Source organism: Tachypleus tridentatus, chromosome 1, assembly GCF_004210375.1.
Source record: "Tachypleus tridentatus isolate NWPU-2018 chromosome 1, ASM421037v1, whole genome shotgun sequence".
In the NCBI taxonomy this organism is placed as follows: Eukaryota; Metazoa; Arthropoda; class Merostomata; order Xiphosura; family Limulidae; genus Tachypleus; species Tachypleus tridentatus.
The window spans coordinates 170622751-170643399 of record NC_134825.1 but is presented as its reverse complement, the minus strand read 5'-3'; the positions used below and the strand labels follow the sequence as shown (position 1 = coordinate 170643399).

The window sequence follows — 20649 nt, the reverse complement described above, 5'->3', positions numbered from 1 at the left end:
TTCACAATTGTAGGTGGTATATAAAATCTTCATGACGGTTTTGCACTCTGTGCTGATATCAAATATGACATCTTAAAACGGTATTACTTTAGGTGGTGTTATTGACTGTGACATTGCGCTTACTAACAAGAGGGCGGTGTTTTTGTTTTTTTCAAGCAATTGGTTCCAGTGAATTTGATAGGAAATGACTAAATAACTAGTTTACCTTTCAGTGTTTGTCGTTCAATATAAAACTAAACAATAAACTATCTTCGCTGAGATAAGTATCGGTTTCGAACCATGCTTTATAATGTCATAAACACTCTAACTGATCGCTGAGCCACCAGATGACACGTATCAGTGAAATAAACCGTATACGTTGACTCGATAGTAAAACATAAACAGTATCTTATGTCGATGGGTTGTTTATTCTAACCCAAACCCGAAACATCTTGAAACTGTACCATTGATCTAAGACACTCTAAGTGATACGGTTCCATTTAGGAACGTTTCAGTAATACAAGATAAAGGGAGCGTATTTTATAAATATGTAAATTAACAGCTCTTCCACGTTACTTGATAACGAGTCGATGTGAAATCAAACTCATTTCTACAAACTGGGGCTACTACCCCTTTAGACATTTGAAACACGTATGTTATAATGTATACGATAAACAGATGGTTGAATAAGTGGATGAATGATAGATAGACACTAGACGTTTTCATTTGTTAGTAGATAAGCCAAGTAAAAGAAAACAGTTTGGTTGGAGGTACTTTGAGTGGTCAGTGGCTAACACTTCTAGCTATTGCGCTACTTCTGTTTGTTTGTTTTGAGTTTCGCGCAAAGCTACTCGAGGGCTATCTGCGCCAGCCGTGCCTAATATAGCAGTATAAGACTAGAGGGAAGACAGCTAGTCATCACTACTCACCGCCAACACTTGGGCTACTCTTTTACCAACAAATAGTGAGATTGACCATAACATTATAGCAACCCTATTGATAAAAGGGTGAGCATGTTTGGTGCAACCGAGATTCGAACCCGCGACCCTCAGATTACGAATCAAACGCCTTAACCCACCTGGCCATGCCGGGCCTGCTACTACTGTTAGACATGATTCTTTTATCACCCACAAAAGACTTACTCGCCTCGTGTGAATAAACAGATTGTAATAAGAACAAAAATGAATGACGGTATTTCTAAAATTAAAATCAGTATTATTGGAGAATTAAAATTATCCGTTCTTCCGAGAAAAGAAAAAACGGATATTTTTATTACCTTAAGAATAAGGTAAGCACGAAATTATGAAAGAAGAAAAAAAGTGACAAAGAGAACTGGTGGAAAAATAAACTTGTTGGCTTTTCATTTTGATTTACCATTTTATAAGCTACTAGATGGCGCTGCATGTCATAACTCATGACCCGCTGATACCCATAATTCCAATTCTTCAGCCTTTTCAGCAGTGTGTCCTGTAGTTAGGTGATAAAGTTGTGTAGTAAATCGAACTAAAATCTTCGCTATAATTTATTGATCGTAAATAAATCTCGCGGTGTCTGGCAATTCAGAGAAAAGGAGAGTTTCAAGGTGCGGATTTATTGATGTTTTTTGTGTTTTTTTTCGAACTGGTAATGGAAGGAACAACTACACAATCTGACCAACAGCTAACTCGAGACGGCCGGAAGCAAATAACCGAGGCTACGGTAAGTGAGAAATTTCTAGCTTGTGTTTACAAACGTATGACGGAATTCCTACTCGCGTCAGTTTTAACCAATGGGAGTTCAAAGACACATTTTTAGCCCAACCCACAGAGACGGAAAAGGAAGATAAGTTATTGTGTAAACCTTCACCGTTGTGTTATTGGCAGAATGGTTTGACGACAGAAAATATTAAGTTTTATGTTTTGTTTTAACCTTGAGCCCTGACCAGATAGAAGCCGTCTTATTATCCTAAGTTTCTTACGTGTTAATGTTTTACAATTCAAAATGCTTCGGACTTGGTGAAACTTAGAACCATTAAGAATGCTTCTAGTTTCTATCACAAAGTCCTCGATTTGTGACTAGCCAATGAACAATCAGTACATTGGGTTGGTGATATTTTGGACGCGTCCTCTTCACCAAACTTCTCATGAAATCCGTTGAAAGTGCGCGTGAGTTAGTGTCCTATTCCGAGTTTGTGGCACGTGTAATTAGTATTGTCAGCTTTCGCTGCTAGGAAGGCGTCTAGCAACAAACTGCCGATGTCATTCGATATTATAGAATGTTATTGACTCGAATCTCTTTGTTCTTCCGTAGAAACTAGAACAGGTAGATTGATTTCGGTGTCTGGCCCCTTGTTGACAGCGTACGACCTCGGGTAATCATAGGTTTTGTTTTCTTTTTTGTATGTTTAACACTTGGCTAAGAAGGACACAACAACTAAGAGGGCGTAACTGTTGTTAGACCGGAAAAGATCACCAGTAATTATTTCGTCATTCGAGCATAATGCTATCTAGGCTCGTGGTTCGATCAAGTCGTCACATAAAATTGTAAACCTGATCCTTTCCGGATTTATAGCTGCACTCATTCTACTTATCAATGTCCAACAAAGCACAACGATCTTTGGCTCAAGTTACCCGGATGCGAAGTCACAGTGACCATTTTCTTGGGAGACCGACTTTTTCCCCTGCCCACATCAAGTTTCCCACCAGTTTACAGGTAAGATCTCTGTCTGTCGTATACAAGTCGCTAACTTGTAAAACCTATACGATTAATGGAATGTTATTAATTTATTCCGGTATAGTAAAATACAGTAAATTGTGTTCTGTCATGTAATGAGCAATCACTTGGTAGAAAACGCCCTCCAGTGTTCTTCTGTGACCTTGATGTTAAAATACTTTTGTATTTTAATTTCCCCTGTCTTTCCTCCCCAGTAGTGGCTCAGCGGCAAATTTCGGGGCTTATAGCATTAATCCTCGGGCTTCGATGCTCGTGTTGGGGAAAGCGTTTATAATCCAATGTGTAGGTACGTACGTACTTTTAGCATAACAAGAAACAATCAATTCATTATCTTGAACTAATCTGAACAATTTAGAATTCAGAAGTATTAACATATGTTGTCAAATCAGAAGGAATAGAGCAACACTGTTGCTGTTAAAAATTATAATTCCAAAGTTATCTCGCCCCTCGAATCACAAATATCATATGGGATAAATATATTTATATCCACAAGAGGCATGTTTGAGAATATAAAATAAATTTCTTAACAGTAGAACACAATAATAATAAAACAGTTTCATTATTAGAGAGTAGCAAAGTTCATCTGTAGCTTAGTAAATGTATTAAATTAGCTTTATTGGCTTGTAATGAACAGTATGGCTCGGATATACACATACGACTATGGTAAATATACATTCCTGTGCAAAGATAAGCAAATTACACTTGTATTTACTACTTTTCTGAGATATGTATTCATACACCACTGTTAATTTTCAAAAAACTAATTTTTTTATTGCGCTACACCTTTTAACTGTACGAGGTCAGAAGACACTTAAAATAGAGCAGCAGCAGAGCTTTGAATATGTTACCCTATATTCATTTCAAGGTTTTTTTAAACACGAACTATTTCCTTAGCTGATTCAAAGACCTGCTAACTCTATTTCCCTGCCCTCCGCTAGTACAGCGGTAAGTCTACGGATTTGCAACGCTAAAATCATAGGTTTGAGACTCCTCGGTGGGCTTAGCAGATAGCCCGAATTGGCTTTGCTATAAGAAAAACACACACACATACTGTATTTCCTTGACCCCCATATGGAGACTCAATTTTAAAATTTTCCAAACCCTTCTTTTGGATTGTTATTTTGAATGTCCCCTGACAAGTGTTAATATCGGTTTCCGAGTAAACCGGAGATCCTCAAGAGCGTATTGAACACTTTGGGTTCCCCTGAGGCCTTGTTTTAAGTTCGGGGGGCTACATGCGAAATGTATATATATATATATATATCTGTATATGTGAAGAGCATAAAAACCATGATAACATTTGTAGACACTTACATGCAAATATGTGAAAGAGAAGTGGATTCTAAATAACTACATACAAGTGGTATACAAACAACTACATGCAAGTGGTATACAAACAACTACATGCAAGTGGAATATAGACAACTACACACAAGTGGAATATAGACAACTACATGCAAGTGGAATACAGACAACTACATGCAAGTGGAATATAGACAACTACACGCAAGTGGAATACAGACAACTACACGCAAGTGGAATATAGACAACTACACGCAAGTGGAATATAGACAACTACACGCAAGTGGTATACAGACAACTACATGCAAGTGGTATACAGACAACTACATGCAAGTGGAATACAGACAACTACATGCAAGTGGAATACAAACAACTACATACAAGTGGAATATAGAAACTACATACAATTGTTATACGGATAACTACATACAAGTAGTGTACAGTTAACTACGCTTCTATAAAATTAAAAAGAAAACTCTATTGTTTGGTTTAAATGTAACTTAAAGCTATTTGAGAACTACCTACATTAGCCAGTCCTAATTTACAAGTGACAGACTAAAGGAAAAGCAACGAATCAACAGCACCCACCGCCAAATCTCAGACTACTTTTTACTCATAAATTTTGGGATTGACCTTCAGGTTATAAACGCACCCACAGCTGAAAGGACGAGCATGTTTGGTTACTGGATTCGAACCCGCGATCATCATTTCATGAATCAATTTTTTTTAGCCGCTAGGCTTAAATAATTTCTTTAACTTCACATGTTATTACAAACAACGACTGAAAGGGCGAGCATGTTTAGTGTGACGGGGATTCGAACCTGAGGCCCTCAGATTGCGAGTAGAGTGCCTTAAACACCTGGATAAGTGAATGAACTTAGTACATTGGTGTCATGTTGTTGTTGATAGTATTAAATTTACGTAAGACTGCATATTCATATGTTATAATACGTTAAGGTTTCATTCAGTCTCAAGGTGAGTTTCCATAAATATTCAAATTAACTTTGCTGTATTATTTGATACTTTACATTATGATATAAGTCCAGCTTATCTGTTTTTGGTTAACCTTTGTTCAGGGTTATTGATGATAAATGGAATTTTCCAAAACCTGTACAACACAATAACCCACGTTGATGAAAGTGGAGGTTCAACTGGACCTGCTTTGAACTTAGGCTTCGAGATTAAACAGTTCTTGGAATATTAAGTTGATTTATTATAACTGTTGTAAGTTACAGGAAAACGTACTGTGTGTTATTTTTTTCAGGGCGAAGTTAACGATTTCAACAGTTTCTGCTTGTGTGTGATAACAACCTGATTCACAACTGTATAACAAAGATTATAATTAAACTTACAGTTGATGATTTCTTAACTTGGTCAAGTAGAAGTCTGACTTCTTAAGCCTAAAAAGTGCGCAGTAGAAAGATGGGTTAAACTTAGTGATGAAAAGTAAGTCAGTTTGAATTTGGTAGTATGTCCAAGTCATCAGGATAAAAATGTAGAAATATCACCTTAAAAAATAACGATTATAAAATCGGGTTCGAATCCATCTTGAGAAAACAATTTTCTTTGTCTGTGAACGAATCACCAGCTAATCCCAGTTAACCTTTGCTGTATGGTAAACCTGGGTTAGGCTTCTTTCGGGTATTCTTTGCTGTAAAACCGGCTTCATACGTTGAGTAACCTAAAACTTCAGTGTGCTGTATGTCCAAGCATTATGTTTTCTAGTTTGGAAGATATTATAGATACAACAGTGGACCAAGTATAAGAGTTGTGATACGTGCCGTATTTATTATAATACGGTTTTAAGATATTATTTTAGGTAAATTCATCCGAGTTAGAGACTGGTATATAAAGTGTATGATTTATGTAAAAACATGTTTATATAATTGTATATGAACTGTAAATTTTAGACACAGTGGACATGAAGGATATACTGTTTGGCTCTGTGCGATATGTATGCCTAAATTAGGGTCGCGGCCCGGCATGGCCAGGTGGTTAAGGCATTTGGCTCGTAATCCGAGGATCGCGGGTTCGAATCCCCGTCACACCAAACGTGCTCGCCCTTTCAGCCGTGGGGGCGTTATAATGTGACCGTCAATCCCACTATTCGTTGGTAAAAGAGTAGTCCAAGAGTTTGCAGTGAGTGGTGATAACTAGCTGCCTTCCCTCTAGTTTTACACTGCTAAATTAGGGACGACTAGTCGCAGATAGCCCTTGTGTAGCTTTGCGCGAAATTCAAAAATAAAACAAACAAAAAACAAAATTAGGGTCGACAACGAATGTTAACACTGTTATGTTATCCACTCCACAAATAGATACCATGGAAGAACCATGAAAGCTACCCTAGTATTACTAAGTGCCACCATGGAGGTCACCTCTTTTCTTGCGTTACCGTCACCTTGGAAGCCACCCTAGTGGTACTTAATTCTACCATGGAAGATATCCTAGTGTAACAAAGTGCCACCATGAAGGCCACCAATAGTATAACGTTCCACCGTGGAAGCTACCCTAATGTTACTGTATAAAATGTGATAAGAACAGCAGTCATTTACTAGACAACATCATAATTTACTTCCAAACATAGAGATGATGTAGGAACGTTAGAAAACAAGGTAAGACAATGAATGTAGTCACTTGTTTCTAACCAACGAGACCTGCCTCAGCTCTGGACAGAAAAGTAATTTCTAACAACATGGCCGACATCTGATGATGACTGTCATGCGCAGTTTTCAAACTCTAGCTGACATTTGTTCCAATCCAATTATCTGTGGCTGGAATTCAAGGACTTTCTAAAAAACATGCTGCATTAATCTAAACATAATTGGTTCTTTCGGTTTTCTAACAGCTGTGAAGTCACCATATTTTCAGTATTTAAATAATATATTTATATTATATAAGTTATTTATATTATTCGAAATTTGCGCCCTCTATGAACATAAGTTTCTAAAAAATTTTGCTTTATTAAACACATAAGGCAACGTCGTTAAAAGCGTGAATATATTAAAACTAATACATTATACACATTTCAGTTGGATTCCCTTTGTTGCAGAATGTGGGCGTGTCATTTAAATGTGGTACCTTAGTTTGTTTAAATTTTATTAAACTAAGGTACCTTAATTTGTCATTAAAGAAAGATGTAGACATTGACCAGAACTAAATATTATCGTAATAATAAACATAGCTAGGTTAACGTACCGACCTAAACCTAACTAGGTTTATGCAACGTCGTAAAATGGAAACTTGTACTGATTAGAATTTATTGAATCATCATCGGGTACCCTCTCTGTTAGCGACATTTTCGGCCATAATTCCAACAATGTATCTGACATGGTTTGGCCAGTATGATTGTATTACACCCTTACAAATACGAACGGAGGTTTTTGGAAATCGTGCTACTTGGATATAATGTTGCTTTGTCTTAAATGTTTTACAATTTCTTTGTTAATTTTTCCGTGCATAATTAATAAGGAGCATTGTTATCCATCTATTCATTATTACAATGAAATAACAAATATTTCATAAATCGGAGTCCATTGAAAATCTTCGTTTTATTACCACGTTTTCTTTCACCACAGGACACTTACTAATTTGCTATCCCTAGCTAGTTGAACTTTTTAGAACTTCACGTCTGTCTGAATATTAAACTGTGTTTAAACTAGTTATAAGTAATAAAACTAAAGTTCTCTGGTTTTTATCGTTCTCTATTTGCTTCAATGATGCCAAATCTCCGGCCCCATGTACGTAACTTCAGCGGCGGTTACAGCGGAATTGATAGCGGCGCCTGCTACGTAGTTTACCGCCAATGTTTCTGTCAAAATGTACGCAGCCTTTTCGCCGTATGTACCGAATGATAGGTGACGGTACATTCCGTACCCGGTATTAGAACTTCAGCCTTGCACGGATGTCTTGCGTAATGCGCTCAATCATATAAACTTCACATTAAATAATTTGGATTAATAATCAAACATAACAGTTTCGTAAGTTATATTGATACTTTAAATAAGTTGAACTGTTGGTTGTCACGAAATGGTTGTGACGTAATGTTGAACATTAATAATATGGCAGGAACACAAACTGATACATAATAGTTGTTGTAGGAACACAGGAACACTGGAATTTAAGCTGATATTTGTCATCGCTGCAAATGTTATATAAACGCCATTTCGTTCGAAACTGTCTTGCTAAAAATACCATAGTTTTAATGTAGTTTCGTAGTGGTCTAGGTTTTAGTGGCCATAATCTGTTTCGTTTTTTTTCACTAGTTTTCCAAGATGGCGGTAAATTACGTTGTAGTGTGTTAAATTATATCAACCTTTAATTATACAATTCTAGTAATGTATATATTAATATTTCAAGATATTTATTGCCACTAACACATCTTTAAACCAAAATGTTTGTGTTTGTACTTCGATTACTGTAGAAAACCATTTCCGATGGTGAAGTCCACTTCATACTTTCAAAGTTGTTTTAGTATTTCCTGTTGGATTTCTCCCAGCATTTCAGGTTAAAGTTCTCCCAATATGTCCAGTTTCCATTTAGTTCTCCTGGAATTTCCAGTTGGATTTCTCTCAGTATTTCTGGTTAATGTTCTCCCAATATGTCCAGTTTTTCAGTTTGCGTTCTCCCAGTATTTCCGGTTAGAATTCTTCGAATTTGTCCAATTTTTTAAGTTAGAGTTTTCCATGAATTTCTCTTTAGAGTTTATTTATTAATTCATATTTGGTTTTAACAAGTAATACTTCAGGTTGCCAGTAATAGAAGATAGTGGCTCTCGTGATAGATGTCGGTTTTATTGTGCTGTTTTGAGAAACAGCACATTTCAAAGCAGGTTAACTTATCTAGTACTCTATATGATAGCAAGACAAAACTAGTTTTCCGATCCGAAGTATGTACACTCCTGTATAAGTATATGAAGTACATTCAGTTTTCTGGGAAACGATTGTTATGCTTAAACCACAATTTCAGCTTTAACTGCAGTACGGACATGCAGACCTTTATCTTTTCCTAAAACGTTCCTTGTTATCAGATATATTCTTATTATACTGTCTATAACTTTGCCAGAAACAATAAGGCAATTCAAAAGTTTGATTTGCTAAGTTTTGAATTTCGCACAAACCTACACGAGGACTATCTGCGCTAGCCGTCCCTAACTTAGCAATGTAAGACTAGAGGGAAGGCAGCTAATTTTCACCACCCACCGCCAACTCTTGGGCTACTCTTTTACCAACGAATAGTGGGATTGACCGTACATTATAACGCCCTCACGGCTGAAAGGACGAGCATGTTTGGTGCGACGAGGATTCGAACCCCCGCGACCCTCAGATTACGAGTCGAACGCCTTCCCCCTCCTTGACCATGCTGGGCCCATTTTAATAGCATCTAACACATCACGTGGTAGGCCTGTCTGTTTTAAATTTCACCAAAGCTACACGAGGGCTATCTGCGCTAGGCTTCCTTAATTTAACAGTGTGAGACTAGAGGGAAGGCAGCTAGTCATCACTATTCACCGCCAAGTCTTAGGATACTTTTTTATCAACAAATAGTGAGATTGACCGTCACATTACAACGCCCCTACGGCTCAAAGGGCGAGGATATTAGGTTTAAGTGAAACGGAGATTTGAATTCGCGACTCTTATTTTGCGAATCAAGTGGCCGCCCCACCTGGTGGACAGTATCAGGAATAGTAAGTTTGACCAAGGAATTCCTTTTACAAGACTCAACTTTACTGTACTTGTTGACCAATACTATAGAAACATTCCCACGTGATTTCTGAACGCATTCACATACTTTTCTTTCCTTTAGGCCTCCTACCAATGGTAATGATGACTGAGGCTTAAAGGTAAAACCTAGTTGAATTACTTATTAGTTACTGACACTAAGCCCTGTATATCTTAGTGTTGTGATGTTTTGACATACTTGTTTCCCTAAGCCTTACTAGTGACTGACACTGAACCTAGTATTGTGATAATCATATGTCTGTCTTGGTCTTCAGTCCTTGTACGTCATGTTAATGCCGACATTTTAATCTGTTTTTGTGAAACTATAGCTGCTTCTTTATAACAATAATCTGTGTAATACCCAATGAGAATTTGACATTTTTAGTTGTTTGTTTGTTATTATCACTCTAATAAAAGTTGATTTATTGTGAATACTGACATCAACTATTATTGTGTTTTTTTTCACCAGAGTCTGCAGGTGAGGATGATGGGACTTGAAGCCCCACCTTGTATATCAAGTTCTGCCAATTCTCCACCCTTTATGGTGCTGTCTTCGCAAACAAGTGATGGTGGACAGCAGGGGCAGGCAATGGACAAGGAGTCTTCCTTATCCTTCCATCCATCCTTTACGTCATCAGGGGCATTCTCTGCACTGTCCATGTTTGGACATACGGACACCCATTCTGGCTTTCCGTCCCATTTTCTCCCAGTTTCTTACCCGGTGATGACCTCACCAGGTCTTGAGAGGCAAGTCAGTTTTTGGAATTCCGGAAAAAGGACCGACCTCAGATCTTTGGAGATTTCGGGTGATCGAGGAGCCAGTGGATTCCACACATCTGCTTTCATTCCTGCTAAATGTTTGAAAACAGAGAACTCCGATCTTTCAAATCCACACCATTCGAGGTACGAGGGCGCTACTACGTCTCCTTTCCTCGTGCCCCAAAATGCCAGCACTTCTTCAGTTTATCTAAAAGAATTTCATTCCGAAGACAGAAGCGCCTCTTTGGTAAGCCCGGAGACACACGACCGATTGAACCAAACTCCGGGGTCTGACGATGCAGACTCGAATGAACGAAGTACGCCCGAAGAAGGTCGGCTTCGTCGAAGTAAGTATTTTATTAAGAATTTCAAAATACCGTTTGAAAATTTAAATTATTTGTTCGGATTACTTTAAGAGGATTATTATAACGTGTCTTTGAAGCTGTACCATATCCATACATATAGTGGTTCCAATGTCATGTACAGTTGGTAGTGTGATGACCATTTGTAAATGTTACTAAATGATTAGACATCTTGACTAACTTTCCGGGTAATAAGTTATGTAGCATTAATGCAACTTGGAAGGTTTTATGTAAGCTGCATTCTACGTATTTTTAATGTCTAGAAGTATTAACAAACCTGCACTGGGAGTTAATCACGAAGGTGAATTGTGTTTTATTTCATCAGTTTATTCATAACAATATAAAATATAATTTCTAATCCTCGCAGAAAATTATATGAATTGGGCCATTTGTATTCTCAAAAATGTTTTCAAGGTATTTTAATGCGTAATAATTCACGTTTTTGTTACTTACATATATTAACATACGTGACCGGTGGCTAATGTACTTGACTACGCATAGGAAGATACAAATACGTCGCTGAATATGTACCACACTCTCAGCTGTGGATGCATTATAAAAGTGACAGTCAGTACCACCAAGCTATTAGAGAGTAGTCATGAATTTAATGGATTCTTTTGACTGTTTGCATTCCCTCTAGTGAACAGTTTGAAATTATGGACACCTATGCCTAACCTTGAGATCTCTAAACCTAACGTTTCTTAAGTCCATATATCACATCTCTAAACCTAACGTTTGTTAAGCCCACATATCACATGTTATTTCGTCAGGTTCTGAATGCCAGTACCCATTGAACTCAACCAACAACAAGAATGAGAAGGTTTCAGTCTTATTTTTACTAGATAATGTGGTATGATGTTGTACCGAGTCCTAAAATATTTCCAATGTACTGAGAACAAGTTGGAAGTTCGTTCTGACAAGTAAGCTTCTTATAGTTGTCTGTGATTGGTTTATGTGGTGAGAACGTAACTGAAGTATTTTATTCATGTTCGATAATCATTTTATCTTGGTAAGTTAGGTGGTTACATGACCAGCAAACTTTGCTTAGAAATCATGTGCTTTTTACTGATTCGAATAACCACTTTGTAGAAAGTCTGCTGTACACATAATCGATAGTTTTTATTTGACTATTTGAAACAAGTTTGGACAAGATGGTGAATCAATTTTTTCAGAGCATTCTGGTTTATACCTGTAATACCTATCATTAAATATTATGGAAATAACTAGTTCTATTAAGTAGAGCGTTAGATTCGCAATCTTTGGATCGTGGGTTCGAATACTGGCATCAAATATTGTTGTCCAGCTGCCTTCGTTGTAGCCCATTGCTTCTAAATTATAAACGGCTGGCGCAGATAGCCATCGTGTATCTTTGCGTGAAATTCAACAAATTAACAATCAAACAAAAACAGAATTGAAAGAAGCATTATTTGCGTTGGCACAGATATCCGACTAGAAGTGTCTGTATTACTTAGTGAAATTTAACGCGATAAAGGATTTCCTGTCGTTAATTGTCTTTAATATGAAAAGAAAGTGTTTGTCGTATCAGTCAAAATGAATAAATTTGAAATGAATCCAACCCATAAGAGACCTCTAGTGTCCATTTTCTTCACTAATGTTGATATTGTTGTGACAACGATCAGCCTGTGAGGAAATATATAATCCAACTAGGCTGTAATTATATCGTGTATAATTTAAACTATCGCATATGAAATTCCAATTTGTCTGATATGTAATTTATAATTAAACATTTAGCGGGTCATTCTTAGTGTGAGGAAGCTTCGAATCAGAAAAAGAGAGAGACAAAAAACAACACAACAAAACAACGTCTCACAATGAGAGGAAACCCTTTTCTATTTTGGAACTAAAAGCACGGACGTCCGAATAATTTTTTCCACGAATGGAATGTGAAATTTCGAACTGACTAAAAAACGTTCATTTACATATTTACTGAATGAATAAAGAAAAATGTGTTTTTAATTTTCATGAACGTCTAAAATTAAATGTAAATATTGTTTGAATAGTTCAGTCGCTTTACAGTTTTTATGTATATTTAAGGCTTAGTTGTTTTTCGCCCTCTACATAAATGTGTGAGGAAATAAAACCTTTAATTAGATAATTGTATAAGGCGAGATTTGATCCGTTGGACATCCTATATAAAGCATGTTTAAATGGAACGTTTAACGTGTCTTAAGCCAGGTGTGTGTTACTCGCAGCCTTTGATGTTCCGCGTTTGTTAGGCTTTCGTCTGAGGTAAGAACGTTCACGTACTGTACTAGCTAGTTAGCAAACAAAACTTATAACGCCTCCGCGCGTGCTTCTCTTGCACGTGAGATTAGTTGGCCCTAAATCTGAATAAAAGATTCTACAAAATATTCACGGAATACTTTTGAAGAATGACCTTCGCACTCCTTTGTATCCGTCCGCTCTGCTTAACTGACTGTTTGTATATCTTACAGAGAAGAGAGAGGTGGGGTCGGTTGTGTACTGGTGACATCGAATATACTTAACGCACGTGCAAAAGAACAGCCCGCACTATAGGGGCTGTAAAGTGACACCTGAGTACTCTATATATGGAGAATTTCCAGCAATTGAACTAAATCACTAGGGGGCCTTACAGTCAGCCCTAAATAATCTGTATCATCAGGCTTGTGAGCTGGAGATACCTCAATAAAGTTTCTTGTGTTAAAAATACAGATTCTTAAGAGGGCGCTGCGTTGAGAATCAGTCCAATTCTTTCAGGACTGACACAGAAAGAAGTAATAGAAATATATTATTATCTATGAAATTTATCCAGGACTAGCATACGTACAGTTAAGGGTGATATTTGAGTATTATTATGAATACATAGTGAGAAAGATGAAATTAATACGTGTAAATGAAATACGTAAAATAATATTTCTCGATACTGATTCTCTTACACAATTTAATAAACAGTTATAGAAAATGATAAGACTTTAGCGTCTCTATCACGTAACAAATTATTTAATTTGAAGTTTTCAAATCCAAATGAAAGAAACGTTGGTATCGTATCAATTATCAGTCAATGACAATTTAAATTGGACATGCGATTATGTCTTTAAAAATAACATTTTTTTTTTTGGAGAGCCTAAGTTACACCGTTATGGCTTTATGAAACTAACTCGTTCTTCTTGGTTTTCAATACATTAATTAGGGAGAATTTCATTTTTAAACAATGAAATGTATTTGTTTGTTGTCGAGCTACACAATGGACTATTTGTGTTAGGTCCGCCTCGGTTACCGAAACCCGAATTTTTTAGTATTGTAAGTTGTCAGACTTGCCACCGATGGGGAGGGTGGACGTTAAATGTATCAGCCTTTGGTAAACACAAAGCTTTTGGAAAGCGTTTTTTATTACTTACCAGACGAATAAAGTAATACGTTTAACGATACGAAAATACGATGATGGGAGTTATTCTTTCCCAGTTCAACACTAAAACGTACTGGTTGTGTTTGACAGGGATAATTTTCCTTTGGTCGGTATTGTCCGGAGATAACAATCCACAACTTTTTAGCGTATGGATGTCCTATATCTTAGCATCTTTCAATAAAATATTGATATAAATCAGTAAAACGTCAAGCACTGATCACGTGGTGTCACAAGACAATCTACACAAACAAACCATCTTGTTTGTGTTATCAAACTATTCCTTTCCGTTGATGTAAGGCCCTGGCATGGCCAGGTGAGTTAAGGCGTTCGACTCGTAATCTTAGGGTCGCGGGTTCGAATCCCCCTCACATCAAACATGCTCGCCCTTTCAGCCATGGGGTGTTATAATGTGACGGTCAATTCAACTATTCGTTGGTAAAAGAGTAGCCCAAGAGTTGGCGGTGGGTGGTGATAATTAGCTGCCTCCCCACTGGTCTTACACTGCTAAATTAGAGACGGCTAGCGCAGATAGCTCTCGAGTAACTTTGTGCGAAATTTAAAAAAAAAAAATTCCCGTTTACAGTTTTGATTTTACAAATCTTTATTTTAGCCTTCCGATGGTGATAAGATGAAATCGTAAACTTATCAATATTTATCTGATGTATATCTTAAGTTAAAAATTCTTGACAATAAAAATACTTATCAGTGAATTTTCTTTGCATTAAAACATGTAATTTCAGTGACAAGAAGAAACAATCCACGAATAAGAAATATTGTTAATTTTTGTATTATAATAACTGTATTGTTTTAAACATTGTTCATCTCTTTATTGTGATAATTATATTGTTTTAAATATTGTTCATCTCTTTATTGTGATAACTGTATTGTTTTAAATATTCTAATTTCCTTTGCGTCATAATTGTATTGTTTTAAATATTGTTCATCTCTTTATTGTGATAATTGTATTGTTTTAAATATTGTAATTTGTCGATTAAAATGCTCGTATGTTTTGTTTTCTTTCCTATTATCATATTTTAAAAACAAACTGTATACGTTTAATATGAACATAACAAAGTTGTTTGGTTATAAGTTCAAATGTAGGTTTAAAATTACGAAAAATACGGAGAATGACGAAATATAAATTTTGTTTACGCCACCGCCCTCTGTAGGTAATAAAACACTTTAACCTGCTTTGCTCCAGTAGCCTGATTTACAGCTGTTAGGGTTTTCTCCAAGTGCCATTCAGGATAACTAACTAGAAGCCTTTGTATGCTCATTGACCCATTATCGCTTTCTGCTTCAATGCACTAACAGTATCGCCATTAGTTGCTGGAAAGCCAATCCCGGGTTTTCCTGGCTCTAGGAACAATGGGGTGACCCTTTGCTGAGATAGGGGAAGAGGGGAGGGAACCATGATAGTCTGTAATGTACACTGAGTGATTTAATTAAACCGTAAATGAACCATTTCTGGTGATCTCCAAAGGCGCCGCTACTTTGTTTTAACGTCTTACTGTAGGTGGCTCTGATTGTGTGTCAGGAAGGTATTGAAAGACACGATTAGAGAAAAATGGAGCCGTCTCGTAAGGCAACATATCAGTGATGAGTACAAGTTTAAAATAGTTCATATATTGCCATGTTGAGCTGTTTAAATAGTTCATATACTGCCACAATGTTGAACTGTTTAAATAGTTCATATATTGCCACAATGTTGAGCTGTTTAAATAGTTCATATATTGCCACAATGTTGAGCTGTTTAAAATAGTTCATATACTGCCACAGTGTTGAGCTGTTTAAATAGTTCATATACTGCCACAATGTTGAGCTGTTTAAAATAGTTCATATACTGCCACAATGTTGAGCTGTTTAAATAGTTCATATACTGCCACAATGTTGGGCTGTTTAAATAGTTCATATATTGCCACAATGTTGAGCTGTTTAAATAGTTCATATATAGCCACAGTGTTGAGCTGTTTAAATAGTTCATATATTGCCACAATGTTGAGCTGTTTAAATAGTTCATATACTGCCACAATGTTGAGCTGTTTAAATAGTTCATATATTGCCAGTGTTGAGCTGTTTAAAATAGTTCATATACTGCCACAATGTTGAGCTGTTTAAATAGTTCATATACTGCCACAATGTTGGGCTGTTTAAATAGTTCATATATTGCCACAGTGTTGAGCTGTTTAAAATAGTTCATATATTGCCACAATGTTGAGCTGTTTAAATAGTTCATATACTGCCACAATGTTGAGCTGTTTAAATAGTTCATATATTGCCAGTGTTGAGCTGTTTAAAATAGTTCATATACTGCCACAATGTTGAGCTGTTTAAATAGTTCATATACTGCCACAATGTTGGGCTGTTTAAATAGTTCATATATTGCCAGTGTTGAGCTGTTTAAAATAGTTCATATACTGCCACAATGTTGGGCTGTTTAAATAGTTCATATATAGCCACAATGTTGAGCTGTTTAAATAGTTCATATATAGCCACAATGTTGAGCTGTTTAAAATAGTTCATATATTGCCACAATGTTGAGCTGTTTAAATAGTTCATATACTGCCACAATGTTGAGCTGTTTAAATAGTTCATATATTGCCAGTGTTGAGCTGTTTAAAATAGTTCATATACCGCCACAATGTTGAGCTGTTTAAATAGTTCATATACTGCCACAATGTTGGGCTGTTTAAATAGTTCATATATTGCCACAACGTTGAGCTGTTTATAACAGTTCATATACTTTCACAATGTTGAGCTGTTTAAATAGTTCATATATTGCCACAGTGTTGAGCTGTTTAAATAGTTCACATATTGCCACAGTGTTGAGCTGTTTAAAATAGTTCATATATTGCCACAATGTTGAGCTGTTTAAATAGTTCATATATTGCCACAGTGTTGAGCTGTTTAAAATAGTTCATATACTGCCACAGTGTTGAGCTGTTTAAATAGTTCATATACTGCCACAATGTTGAGCTGTTTAAAATAGTTCATATATAGCCACAATGTTGAGCTGTTTAAATAGTTCATATATTGCCACAGTGTTGAGCTGTTTAAATAGTTCATATATTGCCACAGTGTTGAGCTGTTTAAGTAGTTCATATATAGCCACAATGTTGAGCTGTTTAAATAGTTCATATATTGCCACAGTGTTGAGCTGTTTAAATAGTTCATATATTGCCACAGTGTTGAGCTGTTTAAATAGTTCATATATAGCCACAATGTTGAGCTGTTTAAAATAGTTCATATATTGCCACAATGTTGAGCTGTTTAAAATAGTTCATATATTGCCACAATGTTGAGCTGTTTAAATAGTTCATATATTGCCACAGTGTTGAGCTGTTTAAAATAGTTCATATACTGCCACAATGTTGAGCTGTTTAAAATAGTTCATACACTACCACAGTGTTGAGCTGTTTAAAATAGTTCATACACTACCACAGTGTTGACCTGTTTAAATAGTTTATATATAGCCACAGTGTTGAGCTGTTTAAACAGTTCATATACTGCCACAGTGTTGAGCTGTTTAAATAGTTCATATATTGCCACAGTGTTGAGCTGTTTAAATAGTTCATATATTGCCACAGTGTTGAGCTGTTTAAAATAGTTCATATACTGCCACAATGTTGAGCTGTTTAAAATAGTTCATATACTGCCACAGTGTTGAGCTGTTTAAATAGTTCATATATAGCCACAGTGTTGAGCTGTTTAAATAGTTCATATACTGCCACAGTGTTGAGCTGTTTAAATAGTTCATATACTGCCACAGTGTTGAGCTGTTTAAATAGTTCATATATTGCCACAGTGTTGAGCTGTTTAAATGGTTCATATATTGCCACAGTGTTGAGCTGTTTAAAATAGTTCATATATTGCCACAATGTTGAGCTGTTTAAAATAGTTCATATATAGCCACAATGTTGAGCTGTTTAAAATAGTTCATATATAGCCACAATGTTGAGCTGTTTAAATAGTTCATATACTGCCACAGTGTTGAGCTGTTTAAATAGTTCATATACTGCCACAGTGTTGAGCTGTTTAAATAGTTCATATATAGCCACAATGTTGAGCTGTTTAAATAGTTCATATATTGCCACAGTGTTGTGTTTTTAAATAGTTCATATATTGCCACAGTGTTGAGTTTTTAAATAGTTCATATATTGCCACAGTGTTGAGTTTTTAAATAGTTCATATATAGCCACAGTGTTGAGCTGTTTAAAATAGTTCATATATAGCCACAGTGTTGAGCTGTTTAAATAGTTCATATACTGCCACAGTGTTGAGCTGTTTAAATAGTTTATATATTGCCACAGTGTTGAGCTGTTTAAAATAGTTCATATACTGCCACAGTGTTGAGCTGTTTAAATGGTTCATATATTGCCACAGTGTTGAGCTGTTTAAAATAGTTCATATATAGCCACAGTGTTGAGCTGTTTAAATAGTTCATATACTGCCACAGTGTTGAGCTGTTTAAATAGTTCATATATAGCCACAGTGTTGAGCTGTTTAAATAGTTCATATACTGCCACAATGTTGAGCTGTTTAAATAGTTCATATAGTGCCACAATGTTGAGCTGTTTAAAATAGTTCATATATAGCCACAATATTGAGCTGTTTAAAATAGTTCATATACTGCCACAATGTTGAGCTGTTTAAATAGTTCATATATTGCCAGTGTTGAGCTGTTTAAAATAGTTCATATACTGCCACAATGTTGAGCTGTTTAAATAGTTCATATACTGCCACAATGTTGGGCTGTTTAAATAGTTCATATATTGCCACAACGTTGAGCTGTTTATAACAGTTCATATACTTTCACAATGTTGAGCTGTTTAAATAGTTCATATATTGCCACAGTGTTGAGCTGTTTAAATAGTTCACATATTGCCACAGTGTTGAGCTGTTTAAAATAGTTCATATATTGCCACAATGTTGAGCTGTTTAAATAGTTCATATATTGCCACAGTGTTGAGCTGTTTAAAATAGTTCATATACTGCCACAGTGTTGAGCTGCTTAAATACTTCATATACTGCCACAATGTTGAGCTGTTTAAAATAGTTCATATATAGCCACAATGTTGAGCTGTTTAAATAGTTCATATATTGCCACAGTGTTGAGCTGTTTAAGTAGTTCATATATTGCCACAGTGTTGAGCTGTTTAAATAGTTCATATATAGCCACAATGTTGAGCTGTTTAAATAGTTCATATATTGCCACAGTGTTGAGCTGTTTAAATGGTTCATATATTGCCACAGTGTTGAGCTGTTTAAATAGTTCATATATAGCCACAATGTTGAGCTGTTTAAAATAGTTCATATATTGCCACAATGTTGAGCTGTTTAAAATAGTTCATATATTGCCACAATGTTGAGCTGTTTAAATAGTTCATATATTGCCACAGTGTTGAGCTGTTTAAAATAGTTCATATACTGCCACAATGTTGAGCTGTTTAAAATAGTCCATACACTACCACAGTGTTGACCTGTTTAAATAGTTTATATATAGCCACAGTGTTGAGCTGTTTAAACAGTTCATATACTGCCACAGTGTTGAGCTGTTTAAATAGTTCATATATTGCCACAGTGTTGAGCTGTTTAAATAGTTCATATATTGCCACAGTGTTGAGCTGTTTAAAATAGTTCATATACTGCCACACTGTTGAGCTGTTTAAAATAGTTCATATACTGCCACAGTGTTGAGCTGTTTAAATAGTTCATATATAGCCACAGTGTTGAGCTGTTTAAATAGTTCATATACTGCCACAGTGTTGAGCTGTTTAAATAGTTCATATACTGCCACAGTGTTGAGCTGTTTAAATAGTTCATATATTGCCACAGTGTTGAGCTGTTTAAATGGTTCATATATTGCCACAGTGTTGAGCTGTTTAAAATAGTTCATATATTGCCACAATGTTGAGCTGTTTAAAATAGTTCATATATAGCCACAATGTTGAGCTGTTTAAAATAGTTCATATATAGCCACAATGTTGAGCTGTTTAAATAGTTCATATACTGCCACAGTGTTGAGCTGTTTAAATAGTTCATACACTACCACAGTGTTGACCTGTTTAAATAGTTTATATATAGCCACAGTGTTGAGCTGTTTAAACAGTTCATATACTGCCACAGTGTTGAGCTGTTTAAATAGTTCATATATTGCCACAGTGTTGAGCTGTTTAAATAGTTCATATATTGCCACAGTGTTGAGCTGTTTAAAATAGTTCATATACTGCCACAATGTTGAGCTGTTTAAAATAGTTCATATACTGCCACAGTGTTGAGCTGTTTAAATAGTTCATATATAGCCACAGTGTTGAGCTGTTTAAATAGTTCATATACTGCCACAGTGTTGAGCTGTTTAAATAGTTCATATACTGCCACAGTGTTGAGCTGTTTAAATAGTTCATATATTGCCACAGTGTTGAGCTGTTTA

General features: G+C 35.9%; 1 protein-coding gene across 2 annotated transcripts in view; it reads left to right on the top strand.

Moving 5' to 3' along the window:
- The first annotated feature begins 1426 nt into the window (after positions 1-1426).
- The window catches only part of LOC143230188 (E3 ubiquitin-protein ligase RNF220-like), a 100332-nt gene continuing 81109 nt past the window's right edge, over positions 1427-20649 (top strand). The window contains exons 1-2 of one of the 2 annotated variants that reach the window (XM_076463325.1): positions 1427-1677; positions 10180-10816. In XM_076463325.1, the coding sequence (XP_076319440.1) occupies positions 1576-1677; positions 10180-10816 (739 nt within the window). In that variant the 5' untranslated portion in view covers positions 1427-1575. The other variant, XM_076463320.1, reaches the window with a different exon arrangement.